The sequence below is a fragment of the Mastigoproctus giganteus genome, chromosome 9 (genome assembly GCF_048544385.1).
Source record: "Mastigoproctus giganteus isolate SK-2022 chromosome 9, ASM4854438v1, whole genome shotgun sequence".
Lineage (NCBI taxonomy): Eukaryota > Metazoa > Arthropoda > Arachnida > Uropygi > Thelyphonidae > Mastigoproctus > Mastigoproctus giganteus.
In genome coordinates this window covers 213,571,808-213,592,414 of record NC_143583.1, presented here as the reverse complement: position 1 = coordinate 213,592,414, position 20,607 = coordinate 213,571,808, and the positions used below count along the sequence as shown (strand labels likewise).

Sequence of the window (20,607 nt, the reverse complement as noted above, 5' to 3'; positions counted from 1 at the left end):
AAATATCTGGGAGTACTTGTTCAGTCAGATATGAAGTTTTCTGATCAATGCAGACAGGCTGCCAGAGCAGGTCATGGGGTTTTGTCAATGATATACAGGAATTTTGGTAGCAGGGAAAAGGAGGTGATTATCCCTTTGTATAAGGCAATGGTTTAGGCCATACATTGAGTACTGCATACAGGTCTGGAGGCCTCATTCGTTCCCCTCAACAAGATTGGTGAGGGGAATGAAGGGATCCTCTTACCAAGAGAGGCTTAAGTTCTGCAAATTGCAGAAGCTGGATACTAGGCACCTGCGAGGTGATCTGATTGAGGTGTATAAGGCCTTGAATGGGTTGAGCACACTGAATTCTGATGGGATTCTTCCCCTTGCTCAGATTACAAATCTAAGGGGGCATAAATTCAAACTGAAGGAAGATAGCTATAGCATGTGCAGAAATTTGCCTTTAGCCAGCAGGTGGTTAATTGCTGGAATAAACTTCCATCTGTTGTTGTGGAAGCTGATAGCTTAAATAAATTCAAGGAGGAACTGGACAAACTTTTAGAGGTTGAATTTTTTTTGGCTGATTCAACATAAGCTCATACGCTTGCTTTCTTGCATCACATGCCTCTACTACTGTTTATTTATTTTTTTTTTTTTTTTCATGCTTGTGCCATAAAATAATTATAGTAAGTGCCGGTTATTGTGATCATGTTTGCAAATTGAATATTTAATTCTTTTATCCTTTTATCCATAGCAGCAATTTGCCTCCAATGCTACACTGCTCCAATTTGTGCAGAAGTCTTCCATGTGCAACAGCATCAAAGGCCTTTCTAAGATCCAAATGTATGATATCAAAGTTATTCTTTGCATCCAGTTCCTTTAATTGGATACTATGATTACATCATAGTATCCAATTAATTACTATGATTAATTACATCATAGTATCCAATCAAATTAGTCAGACAAGCCTTCCCCTTAACAAACCCATGCTGTGTCCAAGCTATGACTGAAGTCTTGTCTAGATGATCCTGCAATGCTTCTTTAACCAGTGCCTCCATTAATTTCTCTGGAACAGAAGTTAAACTAACAGGTCTGTAATTACCTGTCTCTCCCTTTGATCCTCCTTTGTGGATTGGGTTCACATTTGCACATCTCCAGTCCATGGGTACCTCCCCTGAGTCCAGGGAAGCTCTAATAATTATGGCTAAGGGTTTGCTTACTTCCTTTGCTGCCTCCTTTAATATAACTGGATAGATTCCATCCACCCCAGGTGCCTTTCTTATGTTTATCTTCAACAGTTTCTCCTCCACTTTACTCCCAGGCACCTCTGGAATTCCCCTCCCTGAATAATTCCTCATGTGTGAATGTAGATGCTAAATATTCATTTAGTTTGTTAGCTACCTGAGCAGGATCATCAACAGTTGAACCATCGATATCAAGTGGACCAATCTGATTCATCCCCTTCCTTCTAGAGTTTACATAAGTAAAGAACTCTTTGCTGTTTTCTTTGCATCCTTTGCCAAAGATTTCTCGTAATCTGTCTTCACCTGCCTAACCTCCTTTGTAACTTGGTTACAGACCATCTTATATCTATCATAGGCTTCTGTGTCACATGTTAATTTATATGTATCCCATGCATTTTTCTTCTCTGTCACATGTCTAATTAGTTCATCTGACATCCATTTAGGCCTAAACCTTGAACAATATTTCTTTGTTGGTATGAAAAGCCTAGTAGCTTCCAAGATTAATTCTTGAATTTGCTGTTGGTAACATCATCAGTTGGTCCCACCGTATAAAATTGAAATACTGTCTCAGACCCCCATAGTCACCTTTCCAAAAGAAAAAACCCTTTCCTTTACCCTTGATAGTAGTTACCTCTGAGTAAATCCCACTTCAGCACACTGTGATCACTGCCACCTAGTGGTTCCTTTATCTGCAGATTCTTGATGCATGAAGAATCACTACTGATAATCAGATCAAGAGTATTACTCCCTCTAGTTGCCTCCCGAACATGCTGATGTAGAAATCTATCATCCAATAAATCCATAAAAGCCTTGCTAGTGTGTGTGTGTGACCAACCCACAAATTCCAGTCAATCTCTGGGAAATTAAAATCTCCCATTATAAGACACTCTGATTTACTGGCCCACTCCATTTCTCTGCACAATTGCTCATTATACTCGTCAGATTCATTAGGCCTATAACACACACCTACTCTTATTTTTGCTTTCCCAGGGCTTATGTCACACCAAACAGACTGAACATTGCATTGTTCACCAACATCAATTGGATGCACTTCCTTAGATTTTGTGTTTCTTAACTAACAGCATAACCCCTCCTCCCTTTCTATCCTGTGTATCCTTTCTGCACACATTGTACTCCCCAAATTCCAGTTCTGCACTGCTTATGTGTGTGTGACACCATGTCTCTGATATCCCAACAGTATCTGCTTTTGATGTCTTGACTAGCACTTCAAGCTCATCGAATTTATTAACTATACTCCTAGCATTGGTGTACATGCAAGTATACATGCACCTGCTTCTACTCTTAGTTACCCTAACACAGCTCATGTATTTACTTGTTCCACTATGACTCCCAGCAGTCCTGGAAATCCCCATTGCCTTGCTTTCCAGACTGCTGCTCAAATGCATTTCAATAGAAGTAGTGCAAGAATCACTTTTACCTCTGCCAGCGGCTACTGTTAATCTATTAGTCCATGTATCCCACCAAGCTAGCAGTTTTTCAACCCATCTAACTCTGCCTCGATAGCATCAGCAAATATTCTTGCACCCTTTCTATTTAAGTGTATCCCATCCCTGTAGAAGCAGTCTCTCCTGTTAACAAGCACAGAACAGGCTGAGAAAAATTCTACCCTTTGAGACTTGCACGGTCTCTCCTGGGCCGAATTGATAGACAAGGCTCTCATCATATTATTATTATGAAGTAGTGCAAGAATCTGTTTCCCAATCTCTGGGAAATTAAAATCCCCCATTATAAGACATATATGGTCTATCCACATTTTGTTTTCTCTGCTCAGATTTATCAGTAAAATTTTGCTTTGTTCAGATGTATTGGTTATTTTTGCTTTGTTCTGTAAGTTCGGCTTGCTCTTCTATTAATATGGCTCTAACTTTAACCTTAATTCTATTTTAGAATACTTTAATCTTATTTGGATTAGTACAAGTTTCTTTACACAACGAATTACCAATAACCCTGCTAAGGGACGGGGATTTACACCCCCGGTAATTTTCCAAAGTAGTTTGCTGTCATTACCTCTACTTTTATCTTTATGCTATCTAACTCTTGTATCCTATGCCTTAAAATCTATTAGAGTAATTCGAGGGAGATTGAAGTACTATTACTATACTTGTTGCCTATTCCTTTCGCCTGTTTTTTGGGCTTATGCCCTCACAATTTTTTCCTCCTGTCCATTTTGCTACAGAAACAGAAATACTTGTGTAAATATTCCATTAATGTTTAAGAGGTTGGCTATCTGTAGGGTTGGCTAGCAGTTATATTTTGCCAGTCTGCCATTCGAATTTTGTATTATGTGTTTCATATTTATTTTGGTTACATTAGCTCATTTAGCTACTTAAATTTAATCTTAAAGCTATTATGTATACTATATTTAGTATATATGAATATGGTAAGGCTGGCATGTAACTAGCAGATACAGATAGCTCATGTTGTTATTGGTGGCATATATTGAGAGGTGCTAGCCCTCGTTAACATGCCTTTTGATGTAGACCTTATTCAGTCGACATTATAGTAATATTAATTGTTATATTGATTGTTTATTTTGTTAATATTGGAATTGGTATGACAGCTATATATTGAGACAGAGCCCTTTGTAGGTTATGGTTACACATTTTTCTTAGCTTTTTTTTTTTTTTTTTTTTTTATAGTTTGAAATATAAATAAATATCTTATTTTTGCAGGCTTATGTAATGTTCAGTCATTTCTGATGACATTAATTTGCTCTGTTTTGAATATATCTGTAGTTTAAATGATCTAGAATTATCTAAATAATTTGGATATTAGTGTTAATTCTGTTTTTTCTATATATATATAATTAAATTATTCAGGTTAGAGAGCAGGCTATCAAACAGTTCTGTGCTGCTCAGCATCAGAGAGCTCTGGAAGATGTTGTAGTTGAAGATCAAGTTCCAAATATTGGGTAAGTAAACAAAGGAATAATATATAGTCATATGTGATAGGGATACATTTACGTATTAAGACAGATAGCATGACTCAAATTTTATTTTTACCTAGTAATAACCTGTTCTGTTGAAATAATATATGCTTATGAGCTCTAATAATAACCAGACCAATGTTATAAAAAGTAATGTTTTATCGTAATTGGGTCATTCTGACTTTGTGTGGTGTATTTGAAAAGTCTCTTGCTTAATTAAATATTTCATTATTTGAAAGTAAAATAAACATGATAGTATTAAATTTCAAACATTTAAATACATGTAACTTCATTTTTAGAGTGATATCTTATTATTATTTTTTTATTTATTTAAAATATGACATATCCACAAAAGAAATGGGTTGTGCTGTAATTGAATGCCTTTTTTTGAAAGGAAACTGGGAACTAATCCACAATGATACCTGTCATAAACCTGGTTTCTGAATTTAGAGAAGTTATGGAGTCATTGAGGATGACTCATGACTGTCAGCATCAACCACAGATTTTGAAAGCTTTTTCCATGGGTGTCATTGTTAAGGATCTCCTTGCCACAAGAAATTTCAGTGGGTACCATTGCTTACCACAGTTATGGCATCAGTTTTTTTTTGGGACATTGATATTCATTGAATACCTTCAATGGCGTAAATCTATTGTGGGTGAATATTATTCTTCCTTTCTCCTGAAATTTAATAATTATAGATCATAAATCATGGACAATATACCAGAAGGATCATCCTGTTGCATAATAATGCTCCCTCAGTCACAAGGTTGGGTTGGGGGCTGCATTGACAGTCAACAGTTAGGTTTCTGAATTGTCATTCACTAGTTATGGTCCCTTTGGGTTACTACCTGTTTCCTTGAGTGAAGAAAAAAACATCTGAAAGAACAATACTTCTTTCAGAAAATAATGATGAAATGCAATGAAAAATATTAATATAACAAAAACAGCAAAAATTGATTCTGCTGTTTCATTTGAATGACTTCTGTAATAACTCTTTAAGTCTTTATTTTGTAAAAAAGGTATCCCATCATGAGACATAGAATAAGTAAATATAGGGAGCAATTCACAAGAGTATGACTCCAAAGTGGTTGCACTAATTATAAACAAAATATCAAAGGAATTGTCCATTTTGAATATTTCTCCACAAAAAACAGTCAGCTAAGCATTCTGCCCATCAAATTTTTATGCCCTTTATGGTAGTACATTTTGAAAAACATATATTCTACGCACCTTTTTTGGTAAGGCAGGTTTAGTCTAAACAAATATCAGTCATACTGACCTGAACTTTGTACCAGCGACTTCCTTGTGTTCCAAAAACAGAAAAACGTTTGAAACAATATTTTGAATCAGTTGAAGAAAGAAGTATGTCTGCAAATAGCATGGTGCCTCCATAGCCAGATGGGCAGGAGCAGCAGTGCATAGCACACACTTCTTGATTAGACCGGGGTTCGAGCCCATGCCCACCAAATATGGAGGATGTGGAAAGGTCAGGGAACGACCATCGCATATCCCCGGAGCAATATGGCCTTAGTTGCTAATGCTCCTAAAAACCAAATAACAAACAAACAACTGCAAATAGCATCTCTGGCCGGTTTGCTAGTTTAGGAACTGCTAAGTCTATTGAGGAAGATTTTAAGTGGCACTGCAAAGAAAAACTTCATGGTCAGTGAAGAAAACTGCTCACCTTTTAGTGACAAAAAAAAAAAAAAAAGGGGTGATAATTATATGGAGTTATGTCTGTAGTAAGCAATCAAGAACTGTATAAAAAAACCAGTCAAACATGTAACTCCTAATACTAGGCTGCATTTACCCTGCTTAACAAAGTATAATCAGTTGTGAAGTTATGATATTTCAATGCACTCAAGTAACTGCTATTATTTAACAAATGCATTAATTTTTACATTCAGTTTCCATGTTTGGTTATTTTATTTTATTTTTTTTTTTTTGTGATAATTTTTGCAATAAACAATATAAAATATTGTTTTATACAAATAATCACCTGGGGGTGGGAGGTGATAAGTCTGTTGTTTATCTAACACCTGGCTCCATTGTGACAGACATAGATTCAGCATAATTGACTGTTTTGAATTAAGTGAGCAGTCAGATATTGTATAAAGCAATCAATTAAGCATATAATAAAAGTAATTCTTAATACTAGGCTGCCTTTATAATGCATAACAAAGTATAAACAGGTGTAAAATTATTTTAATGTCTTCTGGCATTGAAATATAATTGCACAATTATCCATCTTGAGGATATGCACATTGTTCTTACCAGTGGCAAAGGCTGACTTTTAATCATAAGGTTCTAATGTAATCCATAAATTTACCTAAATTGCTGATATTGTTTTATATAAGTAGTATACTAAAAAAGGTGAACCAGCTATTAGCTTGTCACCAGAGGCAACCAGTTTTTTCAAGACTGAATGTAGAGATATATATATAATGGTCAAATTATTTCAGTGCCTGCACTGAAATATAACTTTGCAATGTGCACTACTTTGTTGTATAGGATGAACAGTTCACTATTAGTGGTTAAAGTTACATATGACCTTTTTTATGTTTAATTTGACCTTTTTCTTTCATATACTATGTTTTTATTCACTTAGTGTGCTCAGCTAGTATGGTACTCGGAAATAAATGATTTCTTTCAAAGAAACAGATTATCTGATTAGATATGAAGCACCTATCTGAAATTCCTTGAATATTTATTACCATGATATTATAAAAGTGTATGAAACTGCTTGGTATCCTAAGGGGTTAGCTGTGCCTTTTTATTAAGAACTTCTTAACTGACTGGACATTTCAGGTGAATGTAGGGGATCCTGTCATTCCCCATCCTTTAGTCAAGAAGAGCACATCCCATGGAACAACTTCCTCCAACTATCTAACCCTTTATGATGATTTTAGAATTTTCTGCCAGAAAACGCTAAAATTACAATCTATTCACTAGTGCCAGTGGGCACTGATGAATAGATTTTAATTCACCAGTGTAATTCACCAGTAGTTCCTGGCAGTAGTGCTAGGCACTGGTGAGTAGACTGTAAGTTTCCTATGAGCATTTTAGCCAAAAGAATTTTGTGGATGAAATCCAAATCCAGAATTATGGCTAGTTTGCCATATCATGCCAATTAAGTTGCATGCCAAATTCTTGGAATACTATCAAGTAGTAAGTTAACCTTGAACATATCCATCAACTAAGAGAAAAATGTGTACTGTTTTCTACATCCTGAGTCACAATCCTCTGCAGTCTTTTTAATTTGTACCATACTCTCATTAGATGTAAATTTGAGTATGGTGCCATTCACTGGAACAAGAGCCAATCCACTATTGTGCCATACATATTGCCACTAGTGCTTTCCACACACGCCAGTTACTAGCTTATATGTGGATGCACTTCTATCACTCTGCTGAATGCAGTTATCATTTTTTCATTGCAGTATGCATATGTATTCTTTGTGCTGTTGAGCTAAATATACACACGTTACACTTAATCTTTTTCTTAACCTATGACTGTGAACAAATAATATGCATATCTTATTAGCCTTTGCATTAACAGAGGAATATGATGCAAGAAAGCAAGCTTATACAGTATCAGCAAAAAAAAAAAAAAAAAAAAACCCTTCGCATCTCACCCATCCATTCACTCAAAAAATTTGTCCACTTCTTCCTTAAATTTATTTAAACTATCAACTTCCACAACAACAGATGGAAGTTTATTCCAGCAATCAACTACCCACTGGCTAAAGGCAAATTTCTTCACATCTATTCTATAACTGTCTTTCCTCAATTTGAGTTTATGCCCCCTCAGGTTTGTAATCTGACCAAGAGGAAGTATCCTATCAGCACTGAGCCTGCTCAAACCGTTCAAGGCCTTATACATCTCGAGCCTAGTCTCCAGACCCTGCAATTTGCAGAACTTAAGCCTTTCTTGGCAAGAGCACCCCTTTGTTCCCTCTCACCAGTCTTGTTTCCCTGCTCCATACTTGTTCTAGTAACTCTGCATCCTTCCTAAAATGAGGCCTCGAGGCCTGTACACAGTACTCAAGGTGTGGCCTAACCATTACTTTATACAAAGGGATAATCGCCTCCTTATCCCTACCAGCAAAATTCCTGTAAATCATTGACAAAACCTTATGACCTGCTCTGGCAGCTTGTCTGCACTGCTCAGAAAACATGAAACACATTACTTTATTCCCCATTATTCAGGTTCTGACATATACCTGTGAGAGCATTTCATCAAAATAATAAATGACGGTTATTAATCCTAAAATGATTTTTTTTTTTTTTTTTTTACATTTGATTTTAATTTTTTCTTTAGGTTTTATATTTTCAAAACAACATATTTATATTAACAGTATCTTAGAAGGGGCCTTTTAAAACTCTGGATATTTTGCATAACAGTATGGCCACAAAATAATATAGGAAGATTGCTAAAATTTCAGGAACTTTTCAGGTCACTACCACAAATTGTGTTTATCAGCAGTTTTGTGCTGCACACAGAGTCCACTTTTCTGACTTCCCACCAATCGACACTAATAGTTCAAAATCCAGCCATTTGAAAGGATTGGCTATGTTTTTCCAGATTTTATTATTTTTTTATTAATCAGCTTCTCTTCAAGTGGAATATTATGTGCTACAGAGCACCATGCTGTTGAACTAGCTTTGGACTACATTCAAACCAAGCAATATAAAAAGTGTGTGTATTATACACAGACTTTCAAAGCTGCTTTAGAGATACTAACAGGAACAGTATTTTATTCACAACCAATCTTTTATATCTGAGATAGAGTATTAAACTATACATATAATAATATCTGTTTTTAAATTCAATGATATGTACTCATACTAAACATATGTAATATACATTAGATTATAAGCATTCCTGTATCTCCCATAACTATTAATGGGATTATTGCATACTGCAAAAAAAGCTCTTTTTTAATTTAAAGTCACACAGACCACTTTCATAAGTAATGGGACCACAAGTCGGGAAACACTGCCTTAAGGACCTTCTGCCCATAAGTACCATATTTACTACTGACAATTAATCTGCTCCAGATAATTGGGCAAAGTGAAGAGAGAAATAAATCATATAATAAAAGCATGATGCTCCCATTTGCACAGAATACAAAAGGGGGAAGTTATTGGTAGGTTTTGCCCTGATGTAATATTGCTCAAGCAGTACAACATATATTAATTAGATAGTTGATATCAGTATTTGTAAAATAATAAGAGATGGTTACCTCAGTATAATGCGTAGAACATTAACATATGATAGTCTCCAGCAATTAAACGAAAAAAAAAATCGCAAATCTTACATTACAGTAAAAAATAAAAAAATAATTAAAACTCAATTGAACACAATTAAAAAACAGTTGAACACAATTGAAAATCAATCTAATGAAACTAAAAATTAAATTAATTAAAAGAAATTTAACGAAGAAACGTTTTTTGCAATTTTTTCATTAAATTTATTTTAATTAATTTAATTTTTAGTTGCATTAGATTGATTTCTAATTGTGTTCAATTGTTTTTTAATTGTGTTCAATTGAATTTTAATTATTTTTTATTTTTTACTGTAATGTAAGATTTGTGATTTTTTAATTTTAATTTCTGGAGAGTATCATACGGAAGTGTTCTATGTATTATATTGAAGTAAACTTTTCTTATTATTTTACAAACATATATTAATAGATTGCCCACATTTAATTAATGAACATTATAGATTTTTATCTTGTTGCATAGGTGCATTATGGCCTTGGATGCTAATGCGCCATAAAACCCTAAAACAAACAATCTTGTTGCATACTTTCTGAGCCTTTTAAAGTTAGTCATTTTAGGCAGTATCCTACACATTCTTTCTTTCTTTTCTTAGATTTTTATGCCAGAATTTACTTGTTCTGTTTTACATATACATCAAGGATTGTATATGTCTGACCTAGTCAGACATTTACAATCCTTGATATATATGTAAAATAGAATGTGATTAATTTCACCATCAACATGGTGTGTGGTCCATATTATATTTTATTTTTTTAGCTACTTATCCAAGCATTACATGTTCATTTTGTTAATTCCAAAAATAGGCTATTTTTATAACTAAAAAAATACCTTCGAAACCATGGAGTATGTTTCATTGTTTTATTTATTACAATATTCAATATAAACAAACTCATCCCTCTTCATTCCATTTAATCACTAGTCAACATACTTTAATTAAAATATGTTGACTAGTGACTTTAATTAAAGTATGTTGACTAGTGACTTTAATAGTATGTTGACTAGTGACTTTAATTAAAGTATGTTGACTTTATTTGCCAAATGCTATCATCTTTCCTTCTTAGGTGTTGTTTCTTTGTGTTTTTGGTTTAAAACAGTTTATATACTGGCAGAATTTTAGCTTATTGGTCAGACACTCTGCAGATCACACAAAAAAAAGACCATATAGACAACCGTTTCCGATCTCTGGTCATAAAGAATGAAAATACTAATTCATTTTTAATTACTGTTGAATAAAAGAGTTTCTCAGCCTCATTACTTTAATAAATTATAGAAACAGACTACTAATGCAGAATACAAGACTCGGTGCAAGGCTTCATTGAGTCTTATTTTGCAACCTGAAAAAATTACTCCTGCCACTCTATATCAATTTTCCATTAGATCCACATATTAAAGTAAACTACATTTGTTGCAAATGCAGCCTATAAAGCATAAGGCCTATATAAGTCTACTTTAAATTGATAGTACATTATATTATATACCACGAAATTAATTCTTGAAACGGGCACATTGATAATCTTTTAAAAAATGAATAAGAGGATTACTTGAGTAATTTTTTTGTAAAACACTCCAATATCGACACTCTCTATTACACAAATGAATTTAGCAAAACTACTTAAATGTATCTTTACACCCCAAAGAAAATCAATGATTCAACATATCCAGTATCAATAGTTTAAGAGCTCCAAACCTGACCCCAAAAATACATTAAATCACCAACCAATACTTATGAGTGAAAAAAAAAAAGACATTAGCATCATTAAATAAAAAGAATATGAATATTTTAACATTGCATGTGCCAAGAAAGCAACTAGTCTCTCATCTTTGAATTCTGTCATACATTCCGTGTTGTACTAACATGTGATCACGATCACAGGTTAGAGGTACTAACAGGAACAGTATTTTATTCACAACCAATCTTTTATATCTGAGATAGTATTAAACTATACATATATTAATATCTGTTTTTAAATTTAATGATATGTACTCATACTAAACATATGTAATATACATTAGGTTATAAGCATTCCTGTATCTCCCATCACTATTAATGGGATTAATAGTGATGGGAATCACTATTAATCATTGAATGTATGATCGATGTATGATCATACATTCAATGTACAACATGGAATGTATGAAAGAATTCAAATTCAAAATGTATGACAGAATTCAAATTCAAAATGTATGACAGAATTCAAATTCAAAATGTATGACAGAATTCAAATTCAAAATGTATGACAGAATTCAAATTCAAAATGTATGACAGAATTCAACACGGAATGTACAACACAACGACCTTTGTCGAAAAGCTTTGTCTGCTTCAGGAGAGTACTGTAATTACATAATGTTGCAATTCGTTTTATTTAATTATGCTAATATCATTTTTCACTCAAAAGTACGGGTTGGTGATTTAATGTATTTTTGGGGTTAGCTTGGAGCCCTTAAACTATTGATACCGGATATGTTGGATCATTGATTTTCCTTTGGGTCTAAAGATACATTTAAGTAATTTTACTAAATTAATTCGTATAATAGAAAGTGTCGATATTAGAACGTTTTACAAAAAATTACCAGGGTAATCTCTTATTAATTTTTAATTAATTTATAATGTAATGCATATTGAGTCTCGCTGCTCTTATACTTATTAAATTGATAATCTTTGTATGCGGAAAAACTAAAATATCTATTAGTGATGACCATATGAATTTTAGATTCTTTCAATAAGCTTTGATCTGAATCATCGATTTTGTTATAATTTGACAAGTATGGACATGAAAAAACAGTTGCTGTATAAAGTCTTACAAAAAAAATGCATGCACCTGATTGCATGATTCCCCCCCCCTCCCAAAAAAAAAGACAATGTATACAGTACAGTATACTTTGCCCATTTACTTAGCTTTCTTTGTTGGCATTGTAATTCAACATTTATCTCTTTTAGCACTCTTGGCTTTGGCCTTCTCAGCCTCTTACAGAGAAGACGACCATTGTACCCAATGCGAAAAGAAAGAAAGAAAATAACAGGACAGTCTGTGATGAGCACAGATGTAAATATTATCATCACAGTAATGCATGCTATGAATGTGCCTGTAAGAATGGAAAACAATTCAATTCAAGAAAAGAATTTGAGAAGAGGAATAACTGGAGGTTTGTAATGAATGTTTTGATCAGAGTAATAATTTATAAAATTTCAAAAAACTTAATGTATGTACAGGGTAATTTTCTATATACCTGCAAGAAATTCACAGAAGTTAAACATTGATATCTTGAAGAGGACTATCATGCCCCATGTGATGACCAGATATATCAGTCAAGAATGCCAGCCTTCATTATAGATATAGGCACCATTCTTGATATCTTATTGATAACATCTAACTTCTGTTACATGAAATTCAAAATAAAAAATTGTCTTGCTGAAAGATTATATTTGCTAATCCAAAGTATATTTAGCTGGACTAAGGATAGCAAAGAAAAAAGAATCATACAATATGTGATTTCAGTTCTAATCTCAACAAAATTAGTGAGTTTAGAAGATTCTACAAACTTTTCACAATGAAATCTCTATTAATTACCCCAACGACTACACATCATTTGTCTAGATTACTCTCTGGGATTTCTTCAATTTAAGATAATTTTTGTCTGAATAATCAGGAACCACTTATTTTTTGATCTCCTTAAGCATATAATCTCTTTACCAAATCCTGCCACTATTGTTCTCCAAACTGTGAATCACTTGGGATTTCTTGACTTTCTATCCAGTACAGTTTGTCAATACTAAATTTTTCATTTAGTATTGACAAAAGATGCAGTGAAGGAATATAACTTCTGTAGAATTAATTTAAAAACGAAACTCTTCTCCTTTTGAATTTACACAAACTTTCCATCTCAACAAGCAGATGCCAGCTTGTTCCATTTACCAGTCACTCTTTGCTTTCAGCCAAATTTCTTAATATCCAATCTACAGTTGAGACTCTGCCTCTGTCCTGAACACTTCAGAAAGAGAAAAAATACCCCAGTGTTTAGCCTGCAGTTTGTGTAAAGCCTTACTGAAATTGCCTTGATGCTGTCTAACATCTACACTCTGCAAACCAAATGGCCATAGTCTTTCTCTTAAAGAACATTCCCTCTTACACTTTCAGTCAGTCTTGTTATTCTTCTTTGCATCCTTGCAGAAACAAGATTGTACTGCTAGAAGTAAGTTTGGTCATATCATTCACTTGCAGGATGCACTTTTTTTTTTTTTTTTTTATGTAAAATGTGATTAAAATAGGCTGAAAGGGGGGATGACAGCCTATTATTTTATCCTGACTATTGCCATTCTCTATCTCTCATATACATTTCATGTAAACCTTTTGTCTTCGTTCCAGTCAGTCACCAGTTTGATTAAAGGTTAAAGCAGAGCTTTCCAAAGTGGATGTTGTCAAGTTTTGGCATCATATCAGAATAGTTTCACTGTATTTATGCAAGTGATTAATACATTAAAAATTACAATAAATAATTGGTCTTCCATTATTTTTCATGGGCTTTGTAACTGGTGAGCTCCAGACACATTCTTTCTCTCTGAAAAACTAATAATTGATACACTATATGTTTTCGGTCCAAAACAAAGGAAGTTGCTTATATTCTGCATATCAACTCAAAGATAAAGAACAAAAAAGGGTGAGGTGCCAAATTATTTTGGCACGACCATAGTTTGTCAACACAGAAAAAGTTTAGAGGGCCATGGTTAAATTGTACCAAATGCAGTGAACTTTGTATCAGAATTTCAGTCAAACATTTTCCTGCCACTTTACAGTAGGTGCCAACTAGAACTGTAAAGGATGTGTAAAACCCTCATTGGTCATACTTGTGGAGCTGCTCTTGAGAATAGCGATCCCACATTAAATGATCAATTCTGAAATTTTTTCTACTTAAATATAGGTACTTGAAGAAAAAGTGTAATTTTTTATGGTTTTCATAAAGTAATTGCACAGAAAAATTTTGTATGGGGCCACACCACCATTCTTCAACTTATTTTCTTGAAAAATAGCATGGAACCTGACAGGTTTTGATGCAACAAAGTTTCGAATTCTGTATTTGTTTATAGTTAAAGATAATTCACTTTTACTCTCCCACTAGTTCTATAAATAGTTGGTCTTATGTGAACTATTTTTGTATAATAAACACAATATTCACCTTTTGATCAGGAAGTAGCAGCATAGGTAATATTCAGTTTTGTACTTCACAGCGCACCAGTCTTAAAATCAGTTTTAAAATGGAAGTGAAATATATGTGCACAAGTTTAAAAAAAACCATTAATTGACATTTTTCAACCTTGAAAGTGAAGAAACTAGTTTTTTTTTTCAGCAGAACTAATAAAAAAATTTTTTGTTGAAAATAATGTGTAAAAAAGAAAATTTTTTATTTAAAAAAAATTATATACAATAACTATTTCAGTCCATTAAAGAAAATGTGAAATATTTGTATACTCCAAGTAGAATTCAAAATGACACCTACCGAGTTAGTATTCCTGTAAGCAACCTATAGATTTGTGATATAATAGAAAAAACATATGAAAAGATACAGTTGAGTGAGATGTATTTATCTCAAATCTGGTCATAAAGATTGAAATGAATAAACTACTGCTACTAGTTTGTACCGATGCAATCATTAACACACTTCACTCTTGCATATTTGTTTCCATCCTGCACTATAGCATGTAATAAACACTGAAAACAACAAACCACACAAAAATTATTAGTAAGTGCTCAGATAGTCAATATATATTAATTCAGCTAAAAGAAAGAGAAGACAGTACTGACTTACAGGGGCTTTATAACATTTCGCAGTGAGAAGTACATAATGGTTCAGTTTAAGTTTGATGTCTTTAACTTACATGAATTTTCTATAATGAAAAGTAAAATTGCATATAGTTTTTTGAAGTTATTGATATTTTAAAGTGCAGTCGGTACTCTATTTCAAACCTTGAGTGTGTATTGATGTAGACGAAAAATGCACTTTATTATGTAATCTAACTTGTTTGTAGCCAAGTAGATGCATCAAAACTTTTCAGTCATTGAGAATTCCAGTATCATAAGCACAGGACTCATAGCAAGGCTATTGTTATTTAGTTATTAATTCTTATTGCTATGGGTGCTCTGCTTATGATCATGGAATTCTCAATGAATGAAAATTTTGATGTACCTACTTTACAAAGAAGCTAGATTACGTACAGTACACACTCAAAATATGAAGTAGATGGTCAGAGTAAATATCTGAGGTGTGTCAGTGTCTTATATTTTAACAGTCAAATGCTTGAAAGGAAATGCCTCATGGAAGACCAATTTGTACATGAGGAAATACCTCATGTACAAATTGGAGCAGTATGGTATTAAGGGTAAGTTGATACAATGGATAAAAGGGTGGTTGAGTGGTAATCAATGGATGCTTCTCTTCGTGGACTAATGTTATTAGTGGAGTCCCCTGGGGTTCGGTGTTGGGCCCACTGTTGTTTTGTATATTGGTCAACGATATTGATGAAGGTATATCAGGCTTAATGTTGAAGGTTGCAGATTATACAAAGGTGAGCAGGGTTGATAGTGACAGTAATGGCAGTGTGCTGCTGCAAGAGGATCTAGAAAATTTGTGCAGATGGGCTGAGAAGTGGCAACTGAAGTTTAACATTGACAAATGCAAAGTACTGCATATTGGTAGAGGTAACCCCAGAGAAACATACCAAACTGTGTGGTACTACACTTAGGGTGGTAGAAAATGAAAAAGATCTGGGAGTAATTGTGCAGTCAAATATGAAGTTTTCTGAGCAATGCAGACAGTCTGCCAGAGCAGGTCATGGGGTATTGTCAATGATATACAGGAATTTTGCTAGTAGGGAAAAAGAGGTGATTATTCCTTTGTATAAGGTAATGGTCAGGCCATGCTTTGAGTACTGTGTACAAGTCCAGGGGCTCACATCTGGTGAGTATGGGCTTGGCATACCCGGGGTCCTGAGCTGGATATCATCATTCTTCTCTTTCTTGGTGATTCCCTTCTACTTCTGACTCTCTCTCTCTCTCTCTCTCAGGGTAACTCAGAAATTTTTTTTGGCTGATGCAGCATAAGCCTCAGGCTTCCTTGCACTATATGGCTAGTAATAATAATAAGTCTAGAGGCCTCATTTAGGAAGGATGTAGAGTTGCTTGAGCATATACAGAGAAGAGCAACAAGATTGGTGAGAAGAACAAATGGGTCCTCTTATCAAGAAAAGCTTAAGTTCTGCAAATTGCAGCGGCTGGAGACTGGGCACCTGCGAGGTGATCTGATTAAGGTGTATAAGGTCTTGAATGGGTTGAGCATGCTGAATTCTGACGGGATTCTTCCACTTGCTCAGATTACAAACCTGAGGGGACATAAATTCAAATTGTGGAAAGACAATTGTAGAACAGATGTGCGGAAATTTGCCTTTAGCCAGCGGGTGGTTAATTGCTGGAACAAACTTCCATCTGTTGTGGAAATTGATAGCTTAAATAAATTCAAGGAGGAACTGGACAAACTTTTAGAGGAAATGAGTGTGAAAATTTTTTTTTTTTTTTTTTGACCAATACTACATAAGCTGATACACTTGTTTTGTTTTCTTTCATTATATGCCTCTGTTACTACTACTACCTCTGCTTAAAGATTAAAAATGAAACACTAACACTGTGAATAGCCAAGGTTGAGCTGTTGTGCCTGTTTTGTATTTGTGAATTGTGAAAAAGTCTAACTGCCTATTTATTACACAAAGATGCCTGCTCATTTTAATACATGTCTCATCCTCATACTAATTGTCTTGTCTTATTGTACATGCAAAAAAGAATTAACAAGGCAAAATTTTGAGACTGAGCAAAGAAACCTATGAAGTTATTTCTCTGAGATTAGAAAACTCCATTGTACTTTCTTGTGCTCTGGTTTCATGGGAGAGTAGTTGGATTTCATATTTAGTTTGTTTTTATGAACACAACAAATGGTCCAAGTGACCAGCTTTCCTTGGAAGAACACTTCAAACCGAAATCCCCCACCTCTTCCCTTATGAGAAAGAAAAAATATTCCACCAAAAAAAAAAAGTATAATAATCATTCAAATCATCCGTTTTGACACTATTGCAGTGGAGAGTGGCTGTGAAAAGGAGCCATGAGATTATCAACAAATTTTATCTGAAGTACCTAGAAGACAATTGGCATTGCCTTTTTACATCGAAGGGTGCAGATGAAAAAAAAATCAACAGTATTAAGTGAATCACTAAGTTATTAAAAACATAGTGAACAATTTGTTCAATTAATGAAAACAAAGCATCAATCATCCAGATCCAAATTTTCCTCTATCAGGAAAATGGGCTTTACTATTAGAGAAAGTTTAAATTCAAAAAGTAGAATTGCTTGGCATGAGGTAAAGAGATTTCAAAGGAAAAGTTAAAAAGAGATGTATACATAAGTTTTTAAAATCTAGATTTAAGCTGTGACTGTTGGATATAAAAAATAGCAAATAGTAGTGGAGCCAATAAGTTTCTTAACCCTTAATTAGATGAGCCAAATTTCTAATAAATTAATGTGACCACGTACAAGTTAGTGCAAATGCATCATATTAGTATGCAGCTAAACTCTGAGTTAGCAAAAATATGGAAAAGCAGCATCGTTTTGCCATGGTATTGCACTATTTTTGCATATTTTTTGCATATTTTTGCTAATTCAGAGTTTAGCTGCATGCTAATATGATGCATTTGCACTAACTTGTACGTTGTTTAAATCTCTTGCAGCCTGAGGCTAAAGCCCTTAGCGTATTTCAGTATTAATGTGACTAATAAAAGGTTAAAGAACTGGACTAATTATTAGAAGGAGTGAGCAAAAAAAAAAATAGTTCTATAAGGTAAAATAAATAAATTTTAACCACTGTTTTGAACTTTCCTTCTAATAATTTTTTCTATTGGAAAAAAGCCCTTGGATCATGCACAAATTCTGCTGGATGAAAGCACAGCCATTAGGTTCATACCTGCCAGTCTGCAGGTATATAAAACAATTTAATGAAACTGTTCTAAAGCTGTATTATCAAAAAATATGTATCTTTCTATTTTAAACGACATAGATATAAGAAATGGAGAAGAAAGAGTGTATGATAAAAGCTTTTTAAAAAAATGGCCATTAAAATGCTGAAAATAAGCAGATAAAACATAAATTTCAAATTATTATTTTTAGAAAACATTTAGAAATGTAGGAAGCTAAAAATGCTAATAATAATAATAATAAAAAAATAATAAAAAAAAAATTCCAAGCAAATCAAGTAATGCTGTGATAGTTTAGTGAATTTAGCATTTAGCATTAGTAAAAGAACATGATGCAAGAAAGCAAGCTTATATAGCATTAGCCAAAAAAAAAAAAAAAACTTCTCATTTCACCCATCCACATGCTCCAAATATTTGTCTAGTTCTGCCTAAATTTAAATATCTGTATTTGAATTTAAATACAATATAAGTACACACACAAATCAATATTTGATTGGCACATCTGCCTGAGTATATGTGCAAGATAGTAATATATTTTTACTTAGTTTAATATTACATATTAATTTGGTAATTTTGCCCTCCAATAGATAAGTATTAAACCGAAATACTTAAAATGGTTTAGTATTTTAGTAATTAAAGTGGGTTATTAAATTTTTTACTTTGATCAGTGATCAAAGCGGAAAAGCACAGAAATAGCTTTTATTTTATATATATATAAAATAAAAGGTACTTCTCTGCTTTTTCACTTTGAGATATATATATATACACACACACACGCATATTATGTTTTTAGCATTAGCATTAGCATTAGCAGAGGCATATGATGCAAGAAAGCAAGCTTACTCAGCATCAGCCAAAAAAAAAAAAAAAAAAAAAAAAAAACACCCACTCCCATTTCACCCCTCCGTTCGTTCGAAATACCTGTCCAGTTGAGCTTTAAATTTGTTTAGGCTATCAACTTCAACAACAAGTGATGGAAGTCGGTTCCACCAACCAACCACCCGCTGGCCAAAGGCAAATTTCCGCACATCTATCCGACATCCGTCCTTCCTCAATTTGAATTTATGCCCTCTGAGGTGATTATTCTGAGAAAGATGAAGAATCCCATTGGCATTGAGCATGCTCAAACCATTCAAAGCCTTATACACCTCTATCAGATCACCTCGCCGGTGCCTAGTCTCCAGACTCTGTAATTTGCAAAACTTAAGCCTTTCTTCGTAAGAGCAACCCTTTGTTCCATTTACTAATCTTGTTGCCCTTCTCTGTACCCGTTCCAGCAGCTCTACATCCTTCTTGAAATGAGGCCTCCAGACCTGTATACAGTACTCAAGATGTGGCCTTACCATTGCCTTATACAAGGGAATAATCACCTCCTTATCCCTGCTAGAAAAATTCCTGTATATCATTGACAAGACACCATGCGCTACTCTTGCAGCTCGTCTGCACTGCTCAGAGAACTTCATATCTGCCTGCACAATTACCCCCAGGTCCTTTTCATTCTCCACCACTGTCAGTGTAGTACCGCAGAGTTGATACGTTGCTCTGGGGTTACTGTTTCCCATATGCAGCACTTTACATTTGTCGATGTTAAACCTCATTTGCCACCTCTCAGCCCATCTGTTCAACCTTTCCAGATCCTGTTGCAGCAGCATAGCGTCAGTATTGTCCTTAACGACCCTGCCAACCTTTGTATCATCTGCAAACTTGGACATTAAACTTGATATCCCATCATCAATATCATTCATAAACACCGAAAACAACAACGGACCCAACACTGAACCTTGAGGAACTCCACTAATAACATTAGTCCACGTTGAGCAGTGTCCATTGATTACCACTCTCTGTCTTCTGCCACTCAACCATCCCCTTATCCATAGCAGCAATTTGCCTCCAATGCCACACTGCTCCAATTTGTGCAGCAGTCTTCCATGTGCAACAGTATCAAAAGCCTTTCTAAGATCCAAATATATAATATCAAAGTTATTCCCTGCATCCAGTTCTTTTGTGACTACATCATAGTATCCAATCAAATTGGTCAGGCAAGACCTGCCCTTAACAAAACCATGCTGCGTCTGAGCTATAACTGAATTCTTGTCTAGATGATCCTGCAGTGCTTCTTTAACCAGTGCCTCCATTAATTT

At 34.1% G+C, this 20,607-nt stretch overlaps 1 protein-coding gene across 1 annotated transcript in view; it reads left to right on the top strand.

The window, feature by feature from the left end:
* The window catches only part of Cc2d2a (Coiled-coil and C2 domain containing 2A), a 422,612-nt gene that overhangs the window by 316,095 nt on the left and 85,910 nt on the right, over positions 1 to 20,607 (top strand). Inside the window, exons 25-26 of the mRNA XM_090380928.1 lie at positions 4,067 to 4,158; positions 12,398 to 12,603. Of these exons, the coding sequence (XP_090237054.1) occupies positions 4,067 to 4,158; positions 12,398 to 12,603 (298 nt within the window). The remainder of the gene's footprint in view (positions 1 to 4,066; positions 4,159 to 12,397; positions 12,604 to 20,607) is intronic.